The sequence below is a fragment of the Cuculus canorus genome, chromosome Z, assembly GCF_017976375.1.
Source record: "Cuculus canorus isolate bCucCan1 chromosome Z, bCucCan1.pri, whole genome shotgun sequence".
Lineage (NCBI taxonomy): Eukaryota > Metazoa > Chordata > Aves > Cuculiformes > Cuculidae > Cuculus > Cuculus canorus.
Genome location: NC_071441.1, coordinates 39,674,984 through 39,698,925, shown reverse-complemented (window position 1 = coordinate 39,698,925; position 23,942 = coordinate 39,674,984). Strand labels below are relative to the sequence as shown.

Below are 23,942 nucleotides of genomic sequence, written 5' to 3'. Positions count from 1 at the left end.
TGAGAGAGCTTTGAATGCAGAGCTTTGGCATACTTGTCAGCAATGATAATAGTAATGAATATGTCTTCTTCTTTCTTTGTACTTTCATGGTTTTCTTTTGGTTTCATTTTTTTTCTCTTGCATGGAGAACAAGCTAAATGCATTTGTCAATGTCATTTCTATGTAAATGCTATGTGCTTATTAATTATTTCCAGTCTCCTCCTTGCCTACCTGTGTCAGCTGTTTCTTATGCATTTTATCTATACTGTGCGCTGCATAAACTAATGAAAGGGGGTTTTGCAGTGGTTGTCTGATAGCAATTCAAATCATCCCTTGGTAGTAGAAAACTTACCTGAATTTTACCTGGGTTTTAGACCTTTCTGCATTTTGCTGTTTGACAGAAAATGTGTAATTGCCATGGCAACTGCTCTGTCATATGATAATTTTGCTGTTTCTGTGAGATAAAAGGCATCTCCTGAAACATACAATATGCCATCCTTGTAGGACAGAGCTATCAGCATCCTTACTGTCTATCCAGGGGAAAAAAACTGCTTTTTTTCCCCCCAGGTTGCTATTATTTAAAAATGTGGTTTATATGAATTGTTTTTCTAATTCTTTTGTTGGGAAGAATTACAATGCAATTGCTTTATACATTAAACCACCAGAGGAAACTCAAGTTACAGCGGAATTGTTCCCAGTGATTTCATTATATAGCATAGATTGGACTTTGGGTTGGTGCCTGTATCATTTTAAAGCATTATCCCAGAGTCAGAAAGCATTGCAAGACATTTCAATTTCAGTCTTTGCTTGGTTCAGATGTGATTGTGTGGGGACCATAGGGAGGTACTAATTTGATATCGACCTTAGATGATATAGCTGTGTATACTACTGTATCATGGCTCGTGAAGCTTTGATGATGCAATATTTTTGTGGCATGATTATAAGTAAAACTTATCAAAGAAGGATTCTGGGCCTGGAGACACATGAAATTCATAAGTGGGTCCCTCAGGAAAGGAATATCTGGGGCACGAGATTTTTCTATTCCCTCAAGAATCCATAGAATCTGAAATATACAGGGAAAGCCCCTGAACTTGGTAGATGGTTATCCAGTCTGCCCTGCTTCTTGTCCCCACATCTGGACCTTATTATGGTGGCTGTTCATTTTTTGAGACCTGTGGTTGCAGTTTCACCAGTAAAGCAAGTGTTCTCTCTTACAGTCATCTTTTAGTCCATTCTTCATACATGCATACATGTAATACTAGGAAAGTGGACAGAAGTGTCTCTGTCAAAAGACAAATCTTGAATAAATCATGACTACTGCAGCTAAAAGCCAGGTTTGTTGGCAGAATGATTGCACAGTATCATTGTGTTCTGTGCCTGTTCTGGTGAGTGTGATTGGTGCCATATTCTGTAAATGAACTCAGTGTAGAAAATAAAGTGATAGATGGCTAGGAGAAAAGACTCCTTGCCATCCTCCTATGCTGCTACTTTGTATTAAATCTAGGTGTAGTTAAAGTCCAGAGGTATGGAGTCCAGACATCAGTTTCTGTGAATAATAATTTGTCAGCTTTTGTAACCTGTTATCTCTTACTGTTTTAAAAATATTCTTTGAATTACTATAGCACAAGCACTGTACTTTTTGAAAGTAGAGCCTTGTCATTGTATATTGTCAATTATAATTACTTCTCTTTTAATTTGTGTCAGAATTTGCTTTTTTTTTCTGTGCTTTAAAGTGTTTTCTTGCTCAGAAAGTGTAGTTCTTAAGAAGCGATCCCAAACTGCCTATGTGTGGCAGCTAAATTAGCATTATTTCAATATACAACATTTAAACTTCCTATTTGTTGCAATGTTGATACATGTGGGAAAAATTGACACCACAAAATTCTGATATGCACCTACTTTCTCTCTATCAATTTAGGACTGCTCCTCCAGTTACTTATACATATGCTCAGTCTTAGGCATGTGATTAGATTTACTGAATTTCAAAGGATTTTCTGGCTGAAGTCTCAGGTTTAAAGTTGTAGTCCAGAGACATCCACTTGCATAAATCTGCTAATGTATAGCAAATCACAGGAGCAAACATCAGCGATAGTGATATTAGTAATACATACAGAATGCATCTACATTCCCACTAAGTATTTGAAGTGAGCAGAATTTTATTTTAAAGAATTTACAGGAAAGGTAAATACCAACAGGATATTAGAGTATGCTGGAGTTGAATGCTATAGAGTATGAACCAGCTGTGTACTAGTATATTTTTTGCATAACATCAATATATTTCTGTGTTTGGAAAGCACTTGGCACAGTAAGATCATGAGTATTCCTACATCTGCTTATGAGAAAAATTGTTGTTTGGGATGATGTGTGGTAGGAGAATGAAAATTGTACTGTCATTATTTAATTGCACTTAAACATCACGTCTGCATTTCTAGAAGAGTTATTAAGAAAGTATTCCCTCCATCCTTTATGTAGTAGAGTGTCCTTATCTTATTCTTATAGAGCTATTCCACATGTTCACTACCTTCTGCAAACATTTCCATCGTTGTATTTTTTTTTCCTCCACCAGACACTGAAGGATGCCAGTGACAATGCTCGCAAGGACTTCCACCGTGAGGCAGAGCTGCTAACCAACCTGCAACATGAGCACATTGTCAAGTTCTATGGTGTCTGTGTTGAGGGTGACCCACTCATCATGGTCTTTGAGTATATGAAGCATGGAGATCTTAACAAATTTCTAAGGTAAATCCACAAACACATATTGTGCTGGAAAGCCAGAAGTGGGCAAAGAAGGTAGGTGTTACTGGTACTTAATATCAAATTAGCTACTACCACTGGAAAATGCCAACACCTAAGACTGCAAATCTGTGCAACTCCTGGATTCTGTACTGGGGTCTGGGGCTCATTGTTTCTTTACCTATTTGGAAATGTCATTAAGCCTTATACTTTGCAGCAAAGGAATGGAAACCAAAGAAATATTGTTTTCAATATATTTCAGTGTATTCTGAAATGTTTGGTTATAAATCTTACAGCAGGAGTCATTTACTTGCAGGCTTTCTGGTAGCACTTGGTAAGATCCCACTTAACACCTATAGCTCTCTGTAGGAGTCTAAGAGCTCTTGGAATCTAACCCCGTTCCTCTTCCCTCCTGTTAGTGTTTTGGAAAGACTGCCATTAATTTGGTGCAATAAAACTATGAGCCATAGAAACTTCAGTGCAATGGAAAATGCCACATTTTGGGGTCTGGATTAGAGCTTTATTTCACAGGAATATGCATCAGAAATTGAAATAGGCAGTAAAAATATATAGATGATACTTAAGGTTCACAATAAGAGGTAATTAATAAACCAGGAAGTTATGAAGAGTGGCCTTGTGTATGTGCCACTTCACTAGCCTGCACTCGTTGACATAAAAATAAGCTGTGAAGAGAGAGCTTTTGCTCTTATGTAAAAAACTCCATTTGCATAAGGGACTGTTCTTTCAAGGTCCTCTGTGGGCTTTTCATCAAGTGATATCACAAAATCGTTTCAATGTATTGAGATCTCTCCTGCCAAAGATAACTTAGGCGTACTACCATTTTGGAAAGGTGTTTGTGACAAAGCTCTAAAATAGTCAGAAGTGATGTCCCTTTAAATGGATTCAGATTTTCTGTCTGACTGAAATGGCTGATGACTGCTACTGTCACCAGTTATGCATTTTTGATAGCCTGTGTGAAATGGGTTTCCTGGCTTTCTAATCTCCACTGAACAAGTAGCCATATTATAAAAGCAAATGACATCAACCAGTATCCTTCCTTACTGGCGGGGCTGACAGTTTGGTCAGGAGACCAGGGCCTGAACTGGGGATGCAGACCAAAGGCTACTACTTTTCACAGACCGATTGTCTCTCTGGCAGAGGATTTAAGTATATTGTCAGAACCATGGTGGGACATTTACATTTACCTGTGTGGACCTATGCCACAGATCAGGAGAGAACTGCAGTTTCCTAAGATGCCAACCTAATACTTTTTCAGAATATTGGATGTAGAATCATGGGATTCTACATGATTCTACAACCCAAACCATTGAATGGTTTGGGTTGGAAGGACCTTAAAGATCATCTCGTTCCAATGCCCCTGCCGTAGGCAGGGACACCTCCCAGCAGACCAGGCTGCTCAAGGCCACATGCAACCTGGCCTTGAACGCTTTCAGGGAGGGGGAATCCACAGCTTCCCTGGGCAACCTGTGCCAATGTCTCACCACCTTCATCTTGAAGTATTTCTTCCTAACATCTAGTCTAAGTCTTCCCCCTTCCAATCTAAAGCCATTGTCTCTAGTCTTATCACTTCATGCCCTTGTAGAAAGTCCCTCCCTGCTTTCTTGTAGTCCCCTTCAGGTACTAGAAGGTCGCTATAGGGTCTCCTTGGAGCTTTCTTTTCTCCAGGCTGAACAGCCCCAACTCTCTCAGCCTGTTCTCATATCAGAGGTGCTCCAGCCTTCTTATCGTCTTCTTTGCCCTCCTCTGGACCGATTCCAGCAGTTCCGTATCCTTCTTATGTTGGGCACTCCGCAAGTGGACACAGTACTCCAGGTGGAGTTTCACAAGAGACGAGTAGAGGGGTAGAATCACCTCCCTTGACCTGCTGGCCACACTTCTTTTGATGTAGCCTAGGATATGGTTGGCCTTCTGGGCTGTGAGCACACATTACTGACTCGTGTCAAGCTTCTCAGTGCCCCCAAGTCCTTCTCTACAGGGCTGCTCTCAATCATGTTGTCCACCACCCTGTACTGAAACGTGGATTGCCCCAGCCCAGGTGTAGGACCTTGCACTTGCCCATATTGAACCTCATGAGGTTCACACAGACGCACTTGTCCAGCTTGTCCAGGTTCCTCTAGACAATATCACATCCTTCTCGTGTGACAACTACACCATTCAGCTTGATGTCATCTGCAAACTTGCTGAGGGCGCACTCTATGTCGCTGACTATATTAATAAAAATATTGAACAGCACTAGTCCTGGTACAGACCCCTGAGGGACTCCACTTGTTACAGATCTCCATGTGGACCTTGAGCTGTTGCTTTCTGTTAGAAGAAGCCAGATTCACAGCTGATAAGAAATAGTTTCTTATCTTGTAAGAAATACTTACTCTTTCCTAATTTTCATTGGCGTTTTCCTACCTCCTAAGTCTGATTTTGAATTACATACAGAAAGGTAGTTTTCCAAACAGTATATTTCCTACTTTAGGTCTTCTCTCTTTTTTTTTTTTTTTTCATTATTAATCAGCACGTGCCTTTAGAACATAAAATGATTATGCTGGGACAAGCTGTTAAGCCTAACCTTCAATTTGTCATTCCTTTACATTTGCTGCAGTTTGTGCTGCAGATCAGAGGTTAGTTATAAGAGGACTGTAAGAGCCTGTATTTCTTACCCTACAGCGCCACCAAAGGCTGTCAGGGAAAAATGAATGCGAGATTTAACGCAAATGAGCCTTGCATGGAGCCAAAGGTTGTTTCAAATCTAGGACAAAAGCCTCCAAGTCGTGCCTGCCCTGTGCTTGTTCTGGCTAGTGGAGGCTGATGTGGATCCAAAGAAATCTCTCACTGTTCCTGGCTGTTGCAGACAGTGAGGAGTACCTGATTTACAGACAGAACCAAGAGGACAACCAAGGTGGCTGGAGTGCTAAGTATGATCCAAAAGTTTCATTGAATACAGACCATGTCCTCAAGGAAGCTAGCAAAAGGTAGAGGTTTTTAATTTAGTGACTCAGAGCTTCATGTCTGAAAACAGTTAGGAAAAATCTGTACAGTGAAAAGGTACAGTGTTTTTCACTACAAATTTGGCTTTGAGTTTTGGTTGAAGATTTTATATCTTCCCATTTGTTCTCCCCAACCCAGACTAGTTGAATGTCTGCCTTTATGTATTCCATGTCAGAGAGCTTCTTTGCATGGTACCAGATGCAGTCCTCGCAAAACACAACCTCCTTTATTTCTCTCTTATATCTGTCACTTTACTCATGAAGTTCTTCACTTGGGTCAATTTTAATATTGTATTTCTAATAGATAGTGTCAGTTTGATCTCACAGGTTTTGATTAATTTGCAGCTCTTTTCCAAACTCTTGTGCCCGTTCCCTAGGGATGAATTAAGATCTCACTTCTGTTGATTAGAAAGTTGATTCTCTGAAGCGCCTCTTTCTAGGAAGAACATTCTTTCTAGGAAGAACATTCTTCCTAGAAACTGGGGTTGAGGGAAGAGGGGAAGGTGTTCTCTTAGAAGGAATAGTCTGTAGGAATTGGAATAAAATGAGCTTCTGAAAATGCAGAATAACGGAATGGATTAAAAGTGATATTGAGAATGTTGTAAGTTGTATCAGCTGAGGAATAATTGCCAGATAACCTCATAAATTAAATAAGGAATAGCTAGTAATGTTCACTATAGAATGTTGTATGTAGGAATGTTTATATGTGCATCTTCAAGATACTAGGGCGTTACACGTGTACCAGAGCTAACATAGTAAACATGGCTGAGGCACATTTTCCGGTACTTAGCTGGGCTTTCCAAATGTGAAATGGCTCTCCTTCTGCTGGCATGTATCCGCGTTTCTCATTAACTCATTGATTATTGCATCTTAGGGACTTTCTCGGTCTTGAGAAGCTCGTATTTCTGAAGCTATTTAGTTGTTCCAAATGGTGCATGCATTGTGTCCTTTTCCTATTGTCAAGAATTGCCATCTCAGGCAGGATGCACTCTTTGTGATGAAATAAGCAAAAATGGTTTCCTGCTGTGCATTTGGATAGGAAATTAGAAGTGTAAATCTAAGATTTCTGCCTTTGTTTGTCAGATGGCATCTCAGAAGGAAGTTACCTCTTCTTTAAGAAAAGATGGATGAGTCCATGGCCTGTCTCCTGCAGAAATCAAGGAACGCCAGAAATAGCAAAAGTGATGCTATGCATGTCACTTCATTGCCTTTCACTCTTACAGAGTAATAAAGTTTTCCTCAGTTACCAATCAGCAGCACTGGACAGTCTTTCTCCAGAAGAGATTACTAGAATGGAACAGGAGAAAGGTGGTGCTTTCGGACAGAGGGGTGTTGTTATGAAGACATGTGCCTTATTTCCACAAGTAATATATAACTTATTGTGTAATGCTTTACATACCACCTGTCTTTCACACAATGAAGGAAAACATTAAATGTGAAAAACCAAGACAGAAACTTTCCCCTGGTTTACCAATGAATTTGCAACCCTTTTTGTTATATTTGATTAAGTCAGTTCTATGGTTTTAGGCTCAGTAATGCCTTTCACCTCTCCAGCTTACAAGTGACTTGTCACTTAATCTGCTTGTATTTTGATGCAGAGCACATGGACCAGATGCAGTACTGATGGCAGAAGGCAACCGTCCTGCTGAGCTGACCCAATCCCAGATGCTTCACATTGCCCAGCAGATTGCAGCTGGTATGGTTTACCTGGCATCCCAGCACTTTGTGCATCGGGATCTTGCTACCCGGAATTGCCTGGTTGGTGAGAACCTACTGGTGAAGATTGGGGATTTTGGGATGTCTAGAGATGTGTACAGCACAGACTACTATAGGGTAAGTGAGCTGCTGTAATTGGTAGTGACCTACATCTTGTTCGGTTGTCTTACCACATTTATGTGACTGATTCTGCTTTTACACTTCACCCTCTGTCCATCAGGTAATTTAGAGACTGGCTTATGGAGAACCTGGTTTTGATTTATGAAGTTTTGGTAAGCTGGTAGAGAGTTAACCATAGTAAGGTTGGCATGTCCTGTGTTTATAAATGTTTGCTTTATATTCTAATAGTAAATTACAGAAAGAAGCAGCAACAGATAAAAAGAAGTAGTGGGTAATCAAATTTGACAAACACTTTGAAGTTATGAAAACATGTTCTTATGTATTGCCAAATCACATGGAAATTGTAACTTTTGGGTGTTGTATAATGTTTCAGTTTACTAGAGGAGGTGTAAATATTGGACAGCAATACTGGACCAGTTATTTTTCTCAGGAAGAGACTAGGAGAGAAATTGTTAGATACGCAGCACCTGAAATGCTGCCTGTATATTTTTCCTGCTAAAAGCCATGTCTTCAGCCCTACTGCTTATGATTGAAGAGTTGTTTTGTGATGGGCAAGTGCAGCCCATCACACTTGTTCATTCTAGCCCAAGTCTGTTTTCTCTGAGCTTGATTGCCATCAAATGATCTCTGAAGTTTGCAGAGGGTTTCTAGGATCACTAGGATGAACAGGACTGTGTACATTAATTGCTGTTACTGTTGTGTTTGTACAATGTGGTAAGTTATGTAGTTGACAGTATTTGCCACATTAATAATTTCATGATTGGAACTGAAGCTATGAGCTGCCTGTGGCTAGCTGAATGCAATCTGTGGCCGGGCTGTTAGATTATGAACCCTAGAGTTTATCCTGTAAGCTAAGTCACTCAGCATATTTAAGCACATTTTCTGTATCTCCCTCTCACATGACTTATTGAAAGTGAATTCCTTAGAGGTAAAATGAAGACGTCTTCTTTAGCCATCCAATTTGGGCTGCTGTGTCAATAAAGGAGAGCATCACCTCAGCATCAGTGTTGGTGGGATGGCTGTGATGAGGTTGCCTCTACATCTGGCTGAGTTTGGAGGGGCAGAGGGAGCTACGCACACAAATTATTATTGAGCGTTATTCCACTTAACAACTGAGAAGTAACAGTCTCCTCTGTTGTTTTTCTTTTCTTTCAGAAGGCCAACAGTATTTAGTAAATATATAAAAAAGAGCCAAATTCCTCTTATCACAGAATCACAGAATCACAAGGCTGGAAAGGACCCATTGGATCATCGAGTCCAACCATTCCTAACACTCCCTAAACCATGTCCCTAAGCACTTCATCCACCCGTTCCTTAAACACCTCCAGGGAAGGTGACTCGACCACCTCCCTGGGCAGCCTGTTCCAGTACCCAATGACTCTTACTATGAAGAATTTTTTTCTGATATCCAACCTGAACCTCCCCTGACGGAGCTTCAGGCCATTCCCTCTTGTCCTGTCCTCTGGGAGAAGAGGCCAGCTCCCTCCTCTCCACAACCTCCTTTCAGGTAGTTGTAGAGAGTAATAAGGTCTCCCCTCAGCCTCCTCTTCTCCAGGCTAAACAACCCCAGCTCTCTCAGCCGCTCCTTGTAAGACTTGTTCTCCAGCCCCCTCACCAGCTTTGTTGCTCTTCTCTGGACACGCTCCAGAGTCTCAACATCCTTCTTGTGGTGAGGGGTCCAGAACTGAACACAGTATTCAAGGTGCGGTCTCACCAGTGCTGAGTACAGAGGGAGAATCACCTCCCTGGACCTGCTGGTGACCCCATTTCTGATACAAGCCAAGATGCCATTGGCCTTCTTGGCCACCTGGGCACACTGCTGGCTCATATTCAGTCGGCTGTCAACCAGCACCCCCAGGTCCTTCTCTTCTGTGCAGCTCTCCAGCCATTCTTCCCCCAGTCTGTAGCGCTGCATAGGGTTGTTGTACCCCAAGTGCAGGACCCGGCATTTGGCCTTGTTAAACCTCATCCCATTGGTCTCGGCCCAGCAGTCCAGCCTGTTCAGATCCCTTTGCAGAGCCTCCCTACCCTCCAGCAGATCCACACTTCCTCCCAGCTTAGTGTCATCTGCAAACTTGCTGAGGGTGCACTCAATGCCTTCATCCAGGTCATTGATAAAGACATTGAACAGAGCTGGACCCAGTACTGAGCCCTGAGGAACTCCACTTGTGACTGGCCTCCAGCTGGAGTTAACTCCATTGACCACCACTCTCTGGGCCCGGCCATCCAACCAGTTTTCAACCTAGGAGAGTGTGCGCCTGTCCAGGCCAGAGGCTGACAGTTTCTGAAGCAGAATGCTGTGAGAAACTGTGTCGAAGGCTTTACTGAAGTCCAAGAAGACTACATCCACAGCCTTTCCCCCATCCAGTAGTCGAGTGATTTTGTCATAGAAGGTGATCAGGTTAGTTGTGTTGTTATTTTGGAAACCTGGCACTTAAAGCTTTTTGAGGCCACGATTGGATCTCCGGTGTCCAAGGTCCCTGCTTAGGGATATGATTTAGTAGTAGGCAGGTATGGTTGGACCTGATGATCTCAAAGACTTTTTCCAGCCTAGGGATTCTATGATTCTAAGGTGTAACAAAGGAGAAAAAAGATGGAGACGTGTCAAGATGGTGCAATCATGGATGTGAGAGGGGGAATAAATAAGGCAGGAAAGGTAAGCGTAGACAGGTGCTGAAGTAGAGAAGTATCAAAGGGGATTAATACAGATGTAAAGTAGCATGGCTGCATCCAAATGGATGATGTAAGCTTGCAATATGATGAATGGGTATGAAACTTAAAGTTGGGTAGTTGCTTGTTCTGCACAGTGAGAAAAACAAGAAGGACCCTTTCTCTGGCCCCTCACATTCCAGAGGAGTATGTATTTCACAGTGGTAGTAGCTGGAACTTACAGTTATACCCATGAGGTTTTGGCCTGCCCAGCTTGGGCCATATATGGGCTGGTCAGAAGCTGGTCATGAAACAGTCAAGGCTATGATGGCTTTCTAGGCAGTTACCTAGAGAATTATATCCATTGCAGGCCTAAGTAATGAAACTGTCAACAATGATGGTGGGATGGCACTGACCTACCATACCTAATTGTTTATAGCAGGCTAAGTCTTTTCAACTGTTCAGGCTTAATCACATACCTAGAAGCAATTCTTCCCCAATGTTGACAGCTTTGTCTGATGCTCATTGGAAGGATTTATACAGGTCTAAAAATCTCTGCAGTTCAGCGTTTGTGTTTATTAATACACTGCAATCAGTTTTTCAGGATCCTACCACCCTGTCAGAATGTTAGATTTGCCCAAGATGAGTATTTATAGCTTACTTCTGTAACATAAGGAAGATCCCCAGTCCTTATTCACTGTTAGATTGTTAATGACATTCTACATTAAATCGGTTCAGTTGTTAGGAGATGCTTCAGGGAAGAGAAGGAAAGAAATAACCCTTGGGCTGGGAATACATGATGCATGGCCCTGATTGCACAAGCTTTTCTTTTTCACCCCATTTCTTTGTTCCTTTCTTTTTCATCAGACAGGAATCTTGTGGGTGGGAGAGCTGTGGTGAACGTGCTAGTATTTAGTGTAACAGCAGTAGCTTTTGATGGTTAGACCAGATGAACCTGAAGACATGAAGAAACTGCGGTGGCTTTTCTTACCCAGCACTGCTGTCCACTCCAGGCCAAACTAAAACAACTGTGAAGTAATTAGTGTGTGCCTAACAACTACAGCAATGCTGTGCTGCACTGCAGTCCTTGTAGCACTGTGGGCAATTTCACAAGTTATTTACCTGCAGAGCTTAGGTCTCAGGTTCATTAGGGGTTTTTATTTCTTTTGTTGGTATCTGGTTTTTGTTCTTTGGGCTCCCAACCCCCACAGGTCAGATTTTCCCATCTTTCCCTGTGATACCCAAGTAGTGTGACTCAGCAGAAGCTTTCAGTGGCTTAAAGTAATGACACTGAAGCATGGGAACAACTACTATGCTAATATTTTTTCAGAGATAGTGTATATCAGGCCCACTTCTGGGCTTCCGGTTCAGGTTTGCAAGTGGTTGCTCAGTACTTGGTCTTAAAATACTTTTCTGCATTTCTTTATCATAAGCAAAAGGCTAAGAAAAAAAAATAAAAAAGGAAGGTTGCCTTTTCTGAGTACTTGGAAAAACTTAACAGGGATATGCTTTAAATAGTCAGGCGAGTCAGCCAGATATAGGCTCGAGCCAAGATTTTGGATGAAACTGTGATCTCACTGCAACAAGCAAGAGCTTTGCCACTAACTTCATTAGGACCAGAATTTTACCCTTCCACATTATTATGTTTGTCCAGTGAAGGACACAGACTGTTTCTGATTTAGATTTATGGAGCTCAGTTGTGTAATCCCTATTTAGCTATTGTATAACTTACTTGCCTTTATGCAACAGTGCAAAGAACAGTGAAGAAAATAAGGACTTCTTTCTTCAGCTTTGCAAACTGCACCACGGTCTGTCAGAAGATTGTGAATATTAGTGAGGTTTCCATCTTCCTTTAGGCCCAGATTTCCTCAGAGGGATAGAGAGGTTCATAAGTCACAAGTTGGTTTTCTCCACTTCTTGCACAGATGGGGCAGGAGAGTGCAAGAGAATGTGTTGAAGTCAAGTGATTCTCTTTAAAATGTTCTCTATAGTTTATACCCCGTTTTGGTTACTTAAAAAGAGTACAGAAGAAGCAACGTAGGTTGCCGATCCAAGCCTTCCAGTCTTGCAGGCAGCCATGGAGTAGGTGTTAAGGTTAGGAGCAGTTACTAGAACCTCAGACCTCCCCAAGCCACGTGGAAAACTCCAGGACCCATTAACACTTTAGTCCCTTCTATATAAGCCACCAAACTCCATAAAAATTCCAGTCTGTCAGGGGAAAAGTGAAGATACCAAGAGTATCAAAAGTATCCCAAGACCCTGAACAGAATTTATGTTTTGCAAACATTTCTGAAAGTTCTTAGGAAGGCTGTCATACTCGGTGCACAATAGAGGGTGACAGTAATCCTCATCAAAATGTCTCAGTGAGAATTACCTTCTTAGCTGGCAAATAGTTTAAAGCTATGAGTGCGTGAGCCAGCTGCACTAGCCATGGCATTGCTGGTCTTTGATGATGCCCCTCAGAGCACTTCTGACCCTGTTGCCTGTCCTCAGTGCCTCAGAGCAGTGTGGGAATCGAAGCTGAACCAGAGCCAGATCATAGAACAAGAGGGGAAACAAAAATGCAAGCAACTAATAGAAGCCTTGAAGGAAGACTTTAGGTAAATAAACACAGAAAAGCATGCAAAATGTTGGCAGGCTTCTTCTCAAATGTCTCTCAGGTATACCACAAAATTGTATAGCATCAGTCTTGTGTCTCTGAAGGGTGAATTTCTGACTCTTGGATTACTCCTGTCCTGTCACACAGCCCCCTCCATCAAAGTAGATGCTGCAAATAAGTAGAATCCTGCTGCTAGAACTTTCCCTGGAAGGCTGCTCCACAGCCTTGCTGTCCTAATGGCTGCAAATTTTCTTTTTTATTGGCAGCCTAAATCAACTCAATGACCAATGTACACCCACTTGATCACATCATTCTCCTTCCTTCCTAGCCTTTACATCTCAAGCGTATTAGAAAAAGTACTCCTATCCCCTCCCAGCCTATTTTTGAGGGTGAAAGAAGGCACACTGTCAGGAGAAATGGTTCTTTATTCTTATCTTTAAAGTAGCCTTCTCCCATAATAGTGTGTGAAACAGCAGTTTTGGTGTTCTCTTTCTGTGTTTTCATCACTAGGATTGTGAGCAGTATCTTGCAAATGACGTTTTTCTTGCTTGAGAGGTACTTTCCAGCCTCTAATGGAAACATGCTGCATAGCTACATCCTGGACTTGCATAGACTATGTCATTGGCACACAGTCACTGCATTGTCAAACAGCACACTATGCACTTCTTATCATCCACTCCTTCCCAATAAAGAACGTCCCCTTTTATGAAGTTTTTGGGTTCAGTGCCTTTGCAGTTCATACTGGCACATTTTGTGTGGTTGAAAAGGATTGGTGGTTTTATGTTTAGGCCTTGCCTAATTTGGTGGTGAATAAAGAATTGAAGAAACAGAATTATGGCACTAAATAGTAAACAGCTAAGGGAGTCAGAAGGGTTTGTAAAGAAGTTTCCTAGATTTTTGTGGCGTTGTTTCTTGATCACTTTTATTTAATATTAAGTTAGTATTTTGGGAAAGGACATCTTTTTAAAATATAGAGTTCCCATGCACTTGCAGTTAAGATTTGAGAAGTTATTACACTTCTTAGCCTCCCAGGAAGACTTCCAAAAAAACTAAGGATTGCACAATACACTATTCCAGGTCAGTTTTAAAAATACCCAGCTTTTAGACCTTCTCTCTACATGAAAAAATCAAAAACCCTTTTGAGAAAACTTTTTTGACACTTGGGAGTTCTCAGCAAATAGTCCTGGTTCTGGTCTCTGCTGTTGCTTAGCAAAGCCAGAATAGCATTTTGGAAGGCAGTGAAATAACATTAATACTACAGAAGTGAAATGGCAAAGAGCATCTTGCCTGCTACGCACAGTCCTTCCTTCATGTGTGAGCTGAACATTATGGACTGCTGTATTTCTGACAACTGCATAATACACTTTTCTGGTGACTCTCTATATGAAACATTTGCTAAAAGATAGTGCTAGTAAAATAATAACCAGAGAGTGATCTCACTTAAGCTATTTCTAGTACCAAATGCCTATTTGCAAAGAGAATTAATGCACGACAGCAAGGTGCTAAAAAAAGCAAAGGCTGGTTTATCATTATTTGGGCTGTAACTAGCCAGGCAAACACCATGATACAAATGTTTACAGTAAGGAACAAGTGTCTGTCTATTCTGAAAGGGCAATAGCAGCAAACACCTGCAGGTCTCAGCTGTCACTACAGAGATGAATACCTGTGTGTGGGAGTTTGGAGGAGGCTGCGCTAAAGAAAACAAGAAAGAGTTACTGAGAAGTCAAGCAGCTTGTCAAGGCATCCTCGTAGGTGTGTGTATTGAATTGTCACAGTTTGAAGGCACAGTTTGAAGGCTTTTTATTAGCTGCTATTTTTGTATCCATTGCTCAAAAGGAAATTATCTGCTTCCCTACATGGACTTCTCAGCTCTCCTCCTCCGTCAGAGGCTCATTGCATCATGTGTAGTGCTGGGGAGGATAGAGGGTTCCAGCAAACCTGGAGGACGTGCACAGATGATTTCATATAACTGGAAACAATACAGGAAATAATGGGCCAACTAGAGAGATGTAAATTTGAACTAGCTGTCATGAAGTCAATGTGGTAACTTTGAACTTAAAGTAACATAATCACAAGCAGAATTAGACCTAATGATTTTAGAAGGCTTTTAGGAGCTTCCTAAAGGTCATCACAATGTCAGCATTTAGAAACATGTATGCACCAGGTCATTACATTATCTTGATGCTAACAGATTAGCGGCATGACTTAATGCCTGTCACTACTTGCCCATGTCAGAGTACATTCTGTTGTGTGCAGGAAGTATGCTCTTTCCCCATCTCTTACTTACACATGCCTGACTGCTGGTGTTTTGTCTGGAACTGCAGTTTACTAAGCTGCTTAGTAATACACAGAGAGGCCAAATCTACCTTTGTCTCCAGCAACTACAATTTCATGTGTTTTAGCATGGCTATTGATATAGTCACTTCTCAAGAGAAGTTTTCTCATGGTCTTCACACAGGAATTGTTGGTCTTACTTAGAGTTTTGTTTCCATCTGTTTTCACTAACATAGATCCTAAGAGGGAAGTCCACAAAAGCTTTCCGTATTAGTGCTAGGAAAAGGAACATCAGATGTCCAACATGTGCAGCGCACTGCATTTAACAGCAAGTTGTTGCTAAACTCCATCTTGCAGTGTTAATGACAAGACAGTAATACAGAAAATGAGATTTTTAATACGGGGGTTTTGGCATACTTTGTTTTGCCAGATTTAAACCCCCTCTCACATGAAATGTGCAAGTGGGAAGTCAGCTCTACAGCTCCTGGAGCACTTTCTCCTTCAGCCTGTGAGATCTGGTTATGTAGAGAAGGCAGAAACAGAAAACTGTAATGACTACGTTGAAAAATGAAGCTGATTAAAAGACAAACGAGAGCAAAGTGACCTTGCTTCTGTGACCAGTTGATTACCCATTGAATTTGAGTGTCTAATTATTCCTTTGTTAAATCCACCCCCACTAGATTTACATCTGCATAGTCCTCATGCAGGATGTCAAGAAATAGTTTCATCTTGAGAAAGTAAGATCAGCCAGGAAGCAGTACAGAAACACACAAGAGGAAATGCAGAAATCCCATTGCTGCAGAAATCCTATTGCACCACACTATAGCTAAAAGCTCTGAATGTATGTCAATCAAAAACTTACTCAAAGTGCTTGAAAATTTTCAAATGGAAATTTTCCCTTTGTTTGGTTCTGTTAAAACTTTTAAGAATTTACTTTTAGGTACCATTTTGGTTATAAAACAGATATTACGGTTGTCAAGTGGGTGGAAATTTTGGTTTTCCTACTCTCTTTTTTAAAGTATTTTGATGGTGTGGTTTTCATTAGGGTTACTGCTCCTGTATGCAGTCAGTAAGAGCGTTAGGATCCTTATGTGCCCCTATAGAATATCAGGAAGTTTACACAGTCAGCATCACCGTGACTGACACAAGCTTTTCTGTTGAGGGGCTCTTAGCACAGATGTTCATTAACTTAAAAAGTCCTTTTAAAATTATATGTACAAAACTGAATCATTCTCAAAAATAACCACACATATGGATATAAATTGCAGGAAAGCAATGATTCACATATTGAAATTAGCTTTACGGCTGCAATTTGGAAAGCTTTGCAGAACTGATCAAGATCAGCTAATTCCATTAAGTAGCAGCACAGTCCTACAAAGCCATTTTTTGCAGGTGCTGAAATGATTTGACTGCTCTTTAGATGTTTAGCACATGAGAGGGCCATGTCCTCAATCCCAGCCTTCTTCACAATTTGCTGGATTGTAGTTGAATTATTGGTGGAGGCTTTCTCCGTTGACTTTACTAGAGTCAGTGTTTTGTCTGGGCCCTTAGAAAGTGAAAAGTTGGCAGGCAACATTTTCTGGAGACCTGGCATAGAACATCAAGAGAAATGATGAAGTGGTGTGTGTAGTTTTTCTTCCTGGATTAGGTCTTTGTGCAGACTATTAATGCCATTTAGTAGTTGTGGGGAGGAATCGTGTGTAAATATCTGGAGAGAGAGATACTGTACTGTAGTGCTACAGGTTGTCACTTTTGGCATGAAATTTGCAAAGCAAATGACAGAACTCCAAAGGTTAGCAGATAGAACTGTTGACTTTGTGATGTGCGATGCACAAAGCATGAGGAAAAGATGATGTGGGAACAAAATGAGAAGATCTCTGGAAGCACTGTGAACACAATCAGAAACTGGAGCAGCTCCTGGCTGCTGCAGAGCACTGGTGTACCTTGTGCAACCACACTGCTACTCCCACCGATGGTGGGAACAGCACAGAAAGGCCACCCAGAGGGAGCTGTGCTAAACAAGAGTTCTCCTTTGAGGACTGGTCACAGGATGGGCTCCCAGCAGAGTCTTTGCAGGCTTCCAGATGGAAGGTTTTCTTATGCAAATGGCCTCTCTCCTTACAATAAGGAAAGCAGTTGCTAGGCAGTTTTCCGAAATATGCTTTTTTTTTTCCTGGACCCTAAGAACAATGGGCACTTTTTTGGTTCACAGAGCTCTGGAAGCACAGAGGACAAACTAGACAATTAGACTATGAAGTGTTGCTTGTAACAGGATGGATCAAGGGAGTGAGAGGACAGCATCAGATAGTAATGGAACAGAGCCTACGAATCTGGCTCTGTAGATTGGTGCATGCATAGCAAAGAGCGACTGATGATAATTGGAGATGGTGAACACTGGAAGCAGTGTGTGACACTGCAGGTCATTTACGTCTTCATTGCCCTATGGGTTCTTCAGCTGCCTGATGCAGCACCTGGCCAGCCAGGCAGTTTGCATGTATCCACTCTAATATGAAACGGAAGGAAGGTCATTAGCAAAGACTTGGATCAATCCAAGCCTCTTGGCATCAGTAGCAGGGAACATGGACATGCTTTAGGTACTTATGTAGTTCTAACACATATGCCTTTGTGAAGTCTTTTCAATATCAGACGTCATTAACAGTACTGAATTTTTTGACAAATTGTCAGGAACAGCTCTCCAAGCTTCCCAAAAAGTGAGGACTCCAAAACTGAAGTGATTTTTCATCGTATAGGATCAGGAACTTTGTATTTAGACTTCAGAAATAACTAGGATTTGCCTTAATCGGGTCTTATTTAAAATGGAGCTGAAACACACAATGCTATTAAGTTTCTAGCTGTTCTCTGACTATAGGAAGAGTTGAAGTCCTCATTGAAGGTGAATAAGGGAATATGCATCTGATATCAAGGGCAGATTAAAAAACCAGAAAAGATAATGGTGACTCAAATGCTTCTGTCTCCATCAGGCATGTAAACAAATCTGCAGAAGAAAAGCCACACGAATGGGAAGTAACTTAATTCTTCCCAGTGTACTGAAGTGCTTTAAAGAAGCATACCTACCTTAATACCCTTGAACTTACTTTCAGAAATTATTATTTATTTGTCCCTTAACAGCATCCTTGCAAAGATGCTGTCCAGCCCTTGGGGATTTGAAAGGCTTGCATTAGTTTTTTGGGGTTTTTTTTGGATAGAATTTTAGGAAAATAAAGAACTGTTAGTTAAATATATTGCCAGATATTCTTTGATAACACATCAGTATAAATATAAAAGAGGAAAAAAAAGAGGCAACTTGATTGACAGACATCATGATTACAAATAATTTGTCCTAATGTTTTTGTCACCTGTTTTCCTCCTACTGTCATAGCCCAATCTCACAAAATAAAAATGTGATGTTATCTGGAGAATATAGATTCTTTCCAGATTGATTTACCAGATGCCTGTCACCACCAAGCCACTTTGAAATGCTGACTGATAGGCTGGTCTCTTTGTAAGTTACTGCTCTGCATGCAGTCCTTTTGCAGCTGATTATGCTGCCAATGTTATTTTCTGATGGTGAGATTTAGTGCAGCATAGCTGGATGGCAGTATCCTTGTAGGAGATTTTTCTTGATTGTGAGCTAAGCGAAGGGCAGGGTCCTGCATTCTTGGCAGTCTGTCATATGCATGAGCTGTTTGTTTTTTGGATTCAGCAAGCAGAGTTTTAAATCATCTTTAGCAAAACAAGACACAGAAAAAAAAAAAAGAGAGCTCTAAATAGAGCTGAATATTTCATGTCATAATTTTGGCAGCACATCTCGTCTTGTCTTCTACATTGAAAGCGCCAGTGAAAAAGGGAATTTTGCAGTTTTCAGTCAAATGACTTTTGCATGCTCCTTGAGTATCCTCACATATTCTAGAACTGGTTTCTTATGCCATATCAGGCATTTTTTTTACTAGGAAAACATCTAGTGTTGAGTACTTGCGTGGGAAAAGCATAACTGCATTAAAATAAAGCTCAATGCCAATACACAATGAGTGGAATGTGCCCCTCAGCAGAATGCTGGTAGATTCTACTTGAACCTACAAAATAAACCTTAAATGTTGAAAGTATACAGGCCAAATATAGCCATTTTCTGCAGAGGAGAATTCTGCTGAAAGTGACCAAAAGATCCATCTTAACACAACTCCTACCCGTTTCCATAGACACACAGCTGTGATTTTTCACATCAATCATGCTTGGAGGAAGATACAGTTTTGACCAACAAATGTCTCCATGGAAGTTTGGAGAAGGACTAAATAGTGGGTTTGGAGCTGAGTCAGCTTGTATATGGCTACATATTATGCAATATTAACCTCTTGCTTTTTCTGCTCCTATCAGTTTTAATTAGTAGAATAAAACACTAAAAGAAAAGGAGAAAGGTGAAGGATATGCTGTACTGTATGCAGTGCAAAGCCCTTCAATTACAGCTTTAAGCACAGCTAAAATAGCATAAACTGGAAAATACAAAGCAGTTCCACAGAGGGCTTTATACAGCTCCACTGTACAATGTAAAACTGAAGGTATGTCTAGTCTGCCGGCACTGCTGGCTCTAGAACTGACATAATCTTGATGAAGACTGCAAAGCTTTTCAGTAGCAGAATGAATGCTTTTCTGGGGCATATGTTCCTGTGCCTGTGCTACTCACAACGTCCAGGCTACCTGCTTTAAAGGTAGCTTGTGTTTTTATGTTCTCAGTCATGTCATTAGAGATACGGAAAACAGCATTATGTTAATTACCACAATCAGAAAAATAGATATGTAAGTAATTAATTTTTCCTACTTATTTCTTTTAATCTGGCAGTATTTTACAGCATCTTAATAGATTTCTTCAGTATACAGGGCAGCAAAAATAGAAAACACAAAAAGAACAGATCTAGATCTGTTTAGCCTTCTGATTACATGAAGTAGGCAATTATTCTGCACCTGTAGTTGAATAATTTCCTATTGAATAATTTTCCTGTTGTAAGTAATGTTCACAAGGATAGTAATAGATTTTAAAACTGCCTGGAAGTCTAAGAACTCCTGGCTTTGGAATGTTTGTGACCTCAAAATTTTGGGAGTAGCTGTTCACTTACTATCCTTCTATTGATGTTTCAGAGGGTCAAATTTGAGAAATGGAGGGAAGTAGTTGTTAGGTTCAGCTTAAGTATTGATGAAATACGGATTTTCTTCAAATAAAGGTGCAGAAAGTATTTGTAAATTGTGTCCTAAATCAGAGGAAAAGACGGAGAACAATAGGTTGCAGAACCATCTGTTATTTCACCTCATAAAGGGAGTGAGCGAATACATGCAAGAGAGAAAGGCTAATGGACGAAGAGGGATACAATGAAAAGTGCCAAAACCCACTTGAGGTTGATTTGAAAATAATTTTAAAATAAACAAGAGACGATCTCTCAACTGTTTAAATGTAGAGAGAATGAGAAGAAAAGTGTTGCCACTACAACCATGATGATGTGGGAAGGAGAGTTAATTTGGCCTGGAAAGAAAGTTAATTTTTAACATCAGGTCTTGAAAGGACAGTGATGTATATGAAGATACAGGCAGAGTGCCTAACGGGACTGAGAATTTGAAGGCTAAACCTGGATGGAACAGGCACAGAGAAGAGTGCCTTCAACAACGTGTTTCAAGATGAGAGTTCAAGTTCAGCTAACTCTTTAAGTAGCATAAACTAACCCTGCTGGCAAACAGAAGGTCCAGCTCCTCTGCTACCCTCAACAGCTAATTCCTGCATCATCTCTTTTTCTGCACCAGCATAGGTGTTTCTGCAGCCATTGAACAAACTGTATTGATGAAATGATCCGGTCGAAAATAAGTATTTTTTTTCCTGGTTTTCCGAAAGACAAAACTTCTCTAAACCAAAGTGCAGTACCAGGTCATTTAAAGTTTAAAGTCTTTGCTGAAGGAGAGAAAAAAAGGAATGTGCTATATGAGTGCATCAGAGGAGTAAATAAACAGCAGAAAGGAAAAATACTATTTAAACTAAAGAATGATGTTTGCATAAGGACAAATGAGTACAAGCTGTCTATGCAAGAATTTAAGCAAGAGACTAGAAAAAGGTTTCTAACTGTCAGAGGAATAAGGTTCTTGGACATCCTGTGAACTGGGAAGAACTCTCTCATTTTAAGGTGGTACTGTATAATTTATGATGGGAATGCTGTGATGTAGGTGAACTATGTGATAGGGTGCAAAAGGACCAGAAGACGCAGCATGCCCCTCCCAATTTTTAGCTGGTACCATGAAACACATGGAACCAAAACTAATGATTGTGTCAGAAGTATTTGGTTTGGCAGAGTGTCAACATGAGTAGCACACTGAAGCATAGATATTTCATTTTGTGTGCATCAGTTCACCCAGTCTTTAGTTTGCACAGAATATTCAAAGTGCTACTAGCATTTGTGAAAGACAGCTTAAAGTGGCTGGTTTTTCATGGCAAGGAAAAAGTTTTGAAGGTAAAATATTTCATATTTATAAAGATTATTGCCGGTAGCTGTGCAACTCTTTCTTGTAACTTCTTGGTTTCTCTCAATGCTTACAAAACCACAAAAGCAGCAGAAAATCAGGCCTGACTTTGTACCTCCTCCGTGATTTGGGGAAAATCTGTTATTTATTTCTGCACGCAGTCTCCCCTCCCCTCCCTTTGATTAGATTTAATTAGATGTTAAATCTCGACATTCCAGGCAGGTTGGGTTCTAATCTTACAGATGCCTCTGTTTGACTGTAGCCAGAGCAAGTATTGCTTTGACCTTATTGTTTCCCAGTGCTTCTCCCTTTCTTATTAGTTAAAGTCAGGAGAAGATTTTTAAAGGATGAAAACATGTAAATAGTTCTTCTGCTCCATCTGTATATCCTTTCTATTTTCTTTACATTTTCATTTTTTTTCAAGAAGGGTAACAATTTGAACTTAGCTTTTCAGTTTTCAGCCTATGCCCATCTCAAAACAAGTGGCTTCTATTTGTGACAAAACTTATTACTGTCTTTGCTGGTTCAGTGAGGTAGAAGTTACTCCTTAAGTCAAAAAGCTACAGACTTGCTTGCAAAGTGGTAAGAACACAGGGGCTTCCAATTCTGTCAGGTACCCAATGGAGTTTCAGTGTATACCAGATTCAACACATTCTGCAAATCACATTATATGCCCTGCTCCAAATTTCTTTCACAGAGTTAGCCACTGTCTAGAGCATTCAAGTTCTGGAGGTCTTGTCTGTTCAACTGCTGGAGATCCCCAATATGATGATGAAGAGAACAGCAGCCCAACACTGATGTGACAAACAGGATACCCTGAGTCTTGCATTATGGAGATGGGTAAACGGACAAACACTTATTTTCCTGTCAGAGATAATAGCAGAAGATGTAATGAATCAAACCTAGATCTGTTATTCTAAAAAGGTGAATGGTATTTTTGTCTCACTCCACCTTTCTCTACAACACCTGGGGGGGGGGTTGGGGAAACACCAAAAAAAAGAATATTCTGTTAGAAAGGAAGCAATGAAAGTTGCCTTAAAGTTCATATAATGGTTTGTCCGTTCTTCTGGTGCAGAGACTGGGACAAGGTTGAATAACATCAAGATCAGTTGTTTGATTCCTGGCAGATATCTGAGTGCATTGTTCTGGTCTTGCTCTTCATTGCAAGCATTGCGAGTCTTGACTAGGAGGAAACACAAGTCCTGAGGTGGCAGTGGAGCTTTTGCTCCACATTGAAATCCCAGAGAGTATCTCTCTGCAGCTGTAATTTTATTTAATTATATAGGATGATCCTCTGTCTTTTGCAGAACAACTACTCAGAATTTAAAACGAGTCTAGAGACTTCTGGGGATGGGCAGGTTAAATTATAGTTATTACCAGGCAGCTATTTCAAGATTACTACCCTCTGAATAGCAAATCCCCCACCCCCATGAAACACAAACAAAACAAAAGTTTACTTATACTTCCAGAATTCTTCTGGCATTCAACTCAGGCAATTTCCAGCCCTTCACCTCAGCACTTCCTTTTGCTTTGTAGAAAAAACCCTAATCATTATGGTTACCAGTATGTCAGGCTAAGGTCCTGAAATTAAAAAACACAGAAACTAATTTGGTTTCAATAGGTTTTTATGTGTAAATGCTAGAAGTGGCTCTTTCATCTACATTAAGAAGCAAAGGGGTGTGCATACACAAATCTGTACATTGTTGTTTTTTTAATGGGGGTGGGATGCTAAACACTTCCCAACATAAAAGGTCTTCGTAGCCTTCTCCACTGCTTTGCTTAGAGTTGGGTTTGCATGACTGCCCAAGGCACTGTAGTACTCTGCTGAGAAGGGCCTGGCTTCCGTATCTGTATCTGGAGAAACATGGACTGTGTTTCCTTCTGTCACAACTCTCCCATTTTATTCCTGCCAAGGCAGTGTATCCTCCTTCTGGGCATCCCACAAGTGGGATGAGCATTGGTGGTTCTGAAAGTCAGCAAAGAGGCAGTAGGGTTGTTGTAACCACTATGCTGATGTCTGGTCCCCGTACTGATCCGTTCTAGATTGTGCTAGTATAGTAGTTCAGAGACAGCATGATTAGTCCATTAGATGAGGAAGTGGAGGGCTCTGCTGCAATTTGAACCTTGCATGGTCAAATCCCATTCCCGACACATTGTGGGGAACTGTTATATTTGCATAAAGTTAGATGGAAGGACCTGAGTAGGTGACCACACACTGAGTGATGAGATTAAGAAATACGTAACAGTTCCCTCATTTGCTGAGCGCAGTCCAGCAAACGTACACAGTTAAACAGAGATTCAGTGGAAAAACATTATTAGATCCTGTACTTAAAAATGTTTTCTGTAATGCACTGGTATCTTCCACTCTAGACCCCCCACCA

General features: G+C 40.8%; 1 protein-coding gene across 3 annotated transcripts in view; it reads left to right on the top strand.

Moving 5' to 3' along the window:
• The window catches only part of NTRK2 (neurotrophic receptor tyrosine kinase 2), a 204,582-nt gene that overhangs the window by 155,044 nt on the left and 25,596 nt on the right, over positions 1 to 23,942 (top strand). For all 3 annotated transcript variants that reach the window (XM_054053741.1, XM_054053742.1, XM_009561637.2), the window contains 2 exons: positions 2,546 to 2,718; positions 7,310 to 7,544. In XM_054053741.1, the coding sequence (XP_053909716.1) occupies positions 2,546 to 2,718; positions 7,310 to 7,544 (408 nt within the window). The remainder of the gene's footprint in view (positions 1 to 2,545; positions 2,719 to 7,309; positions 7,545 to 23,942) is intronic.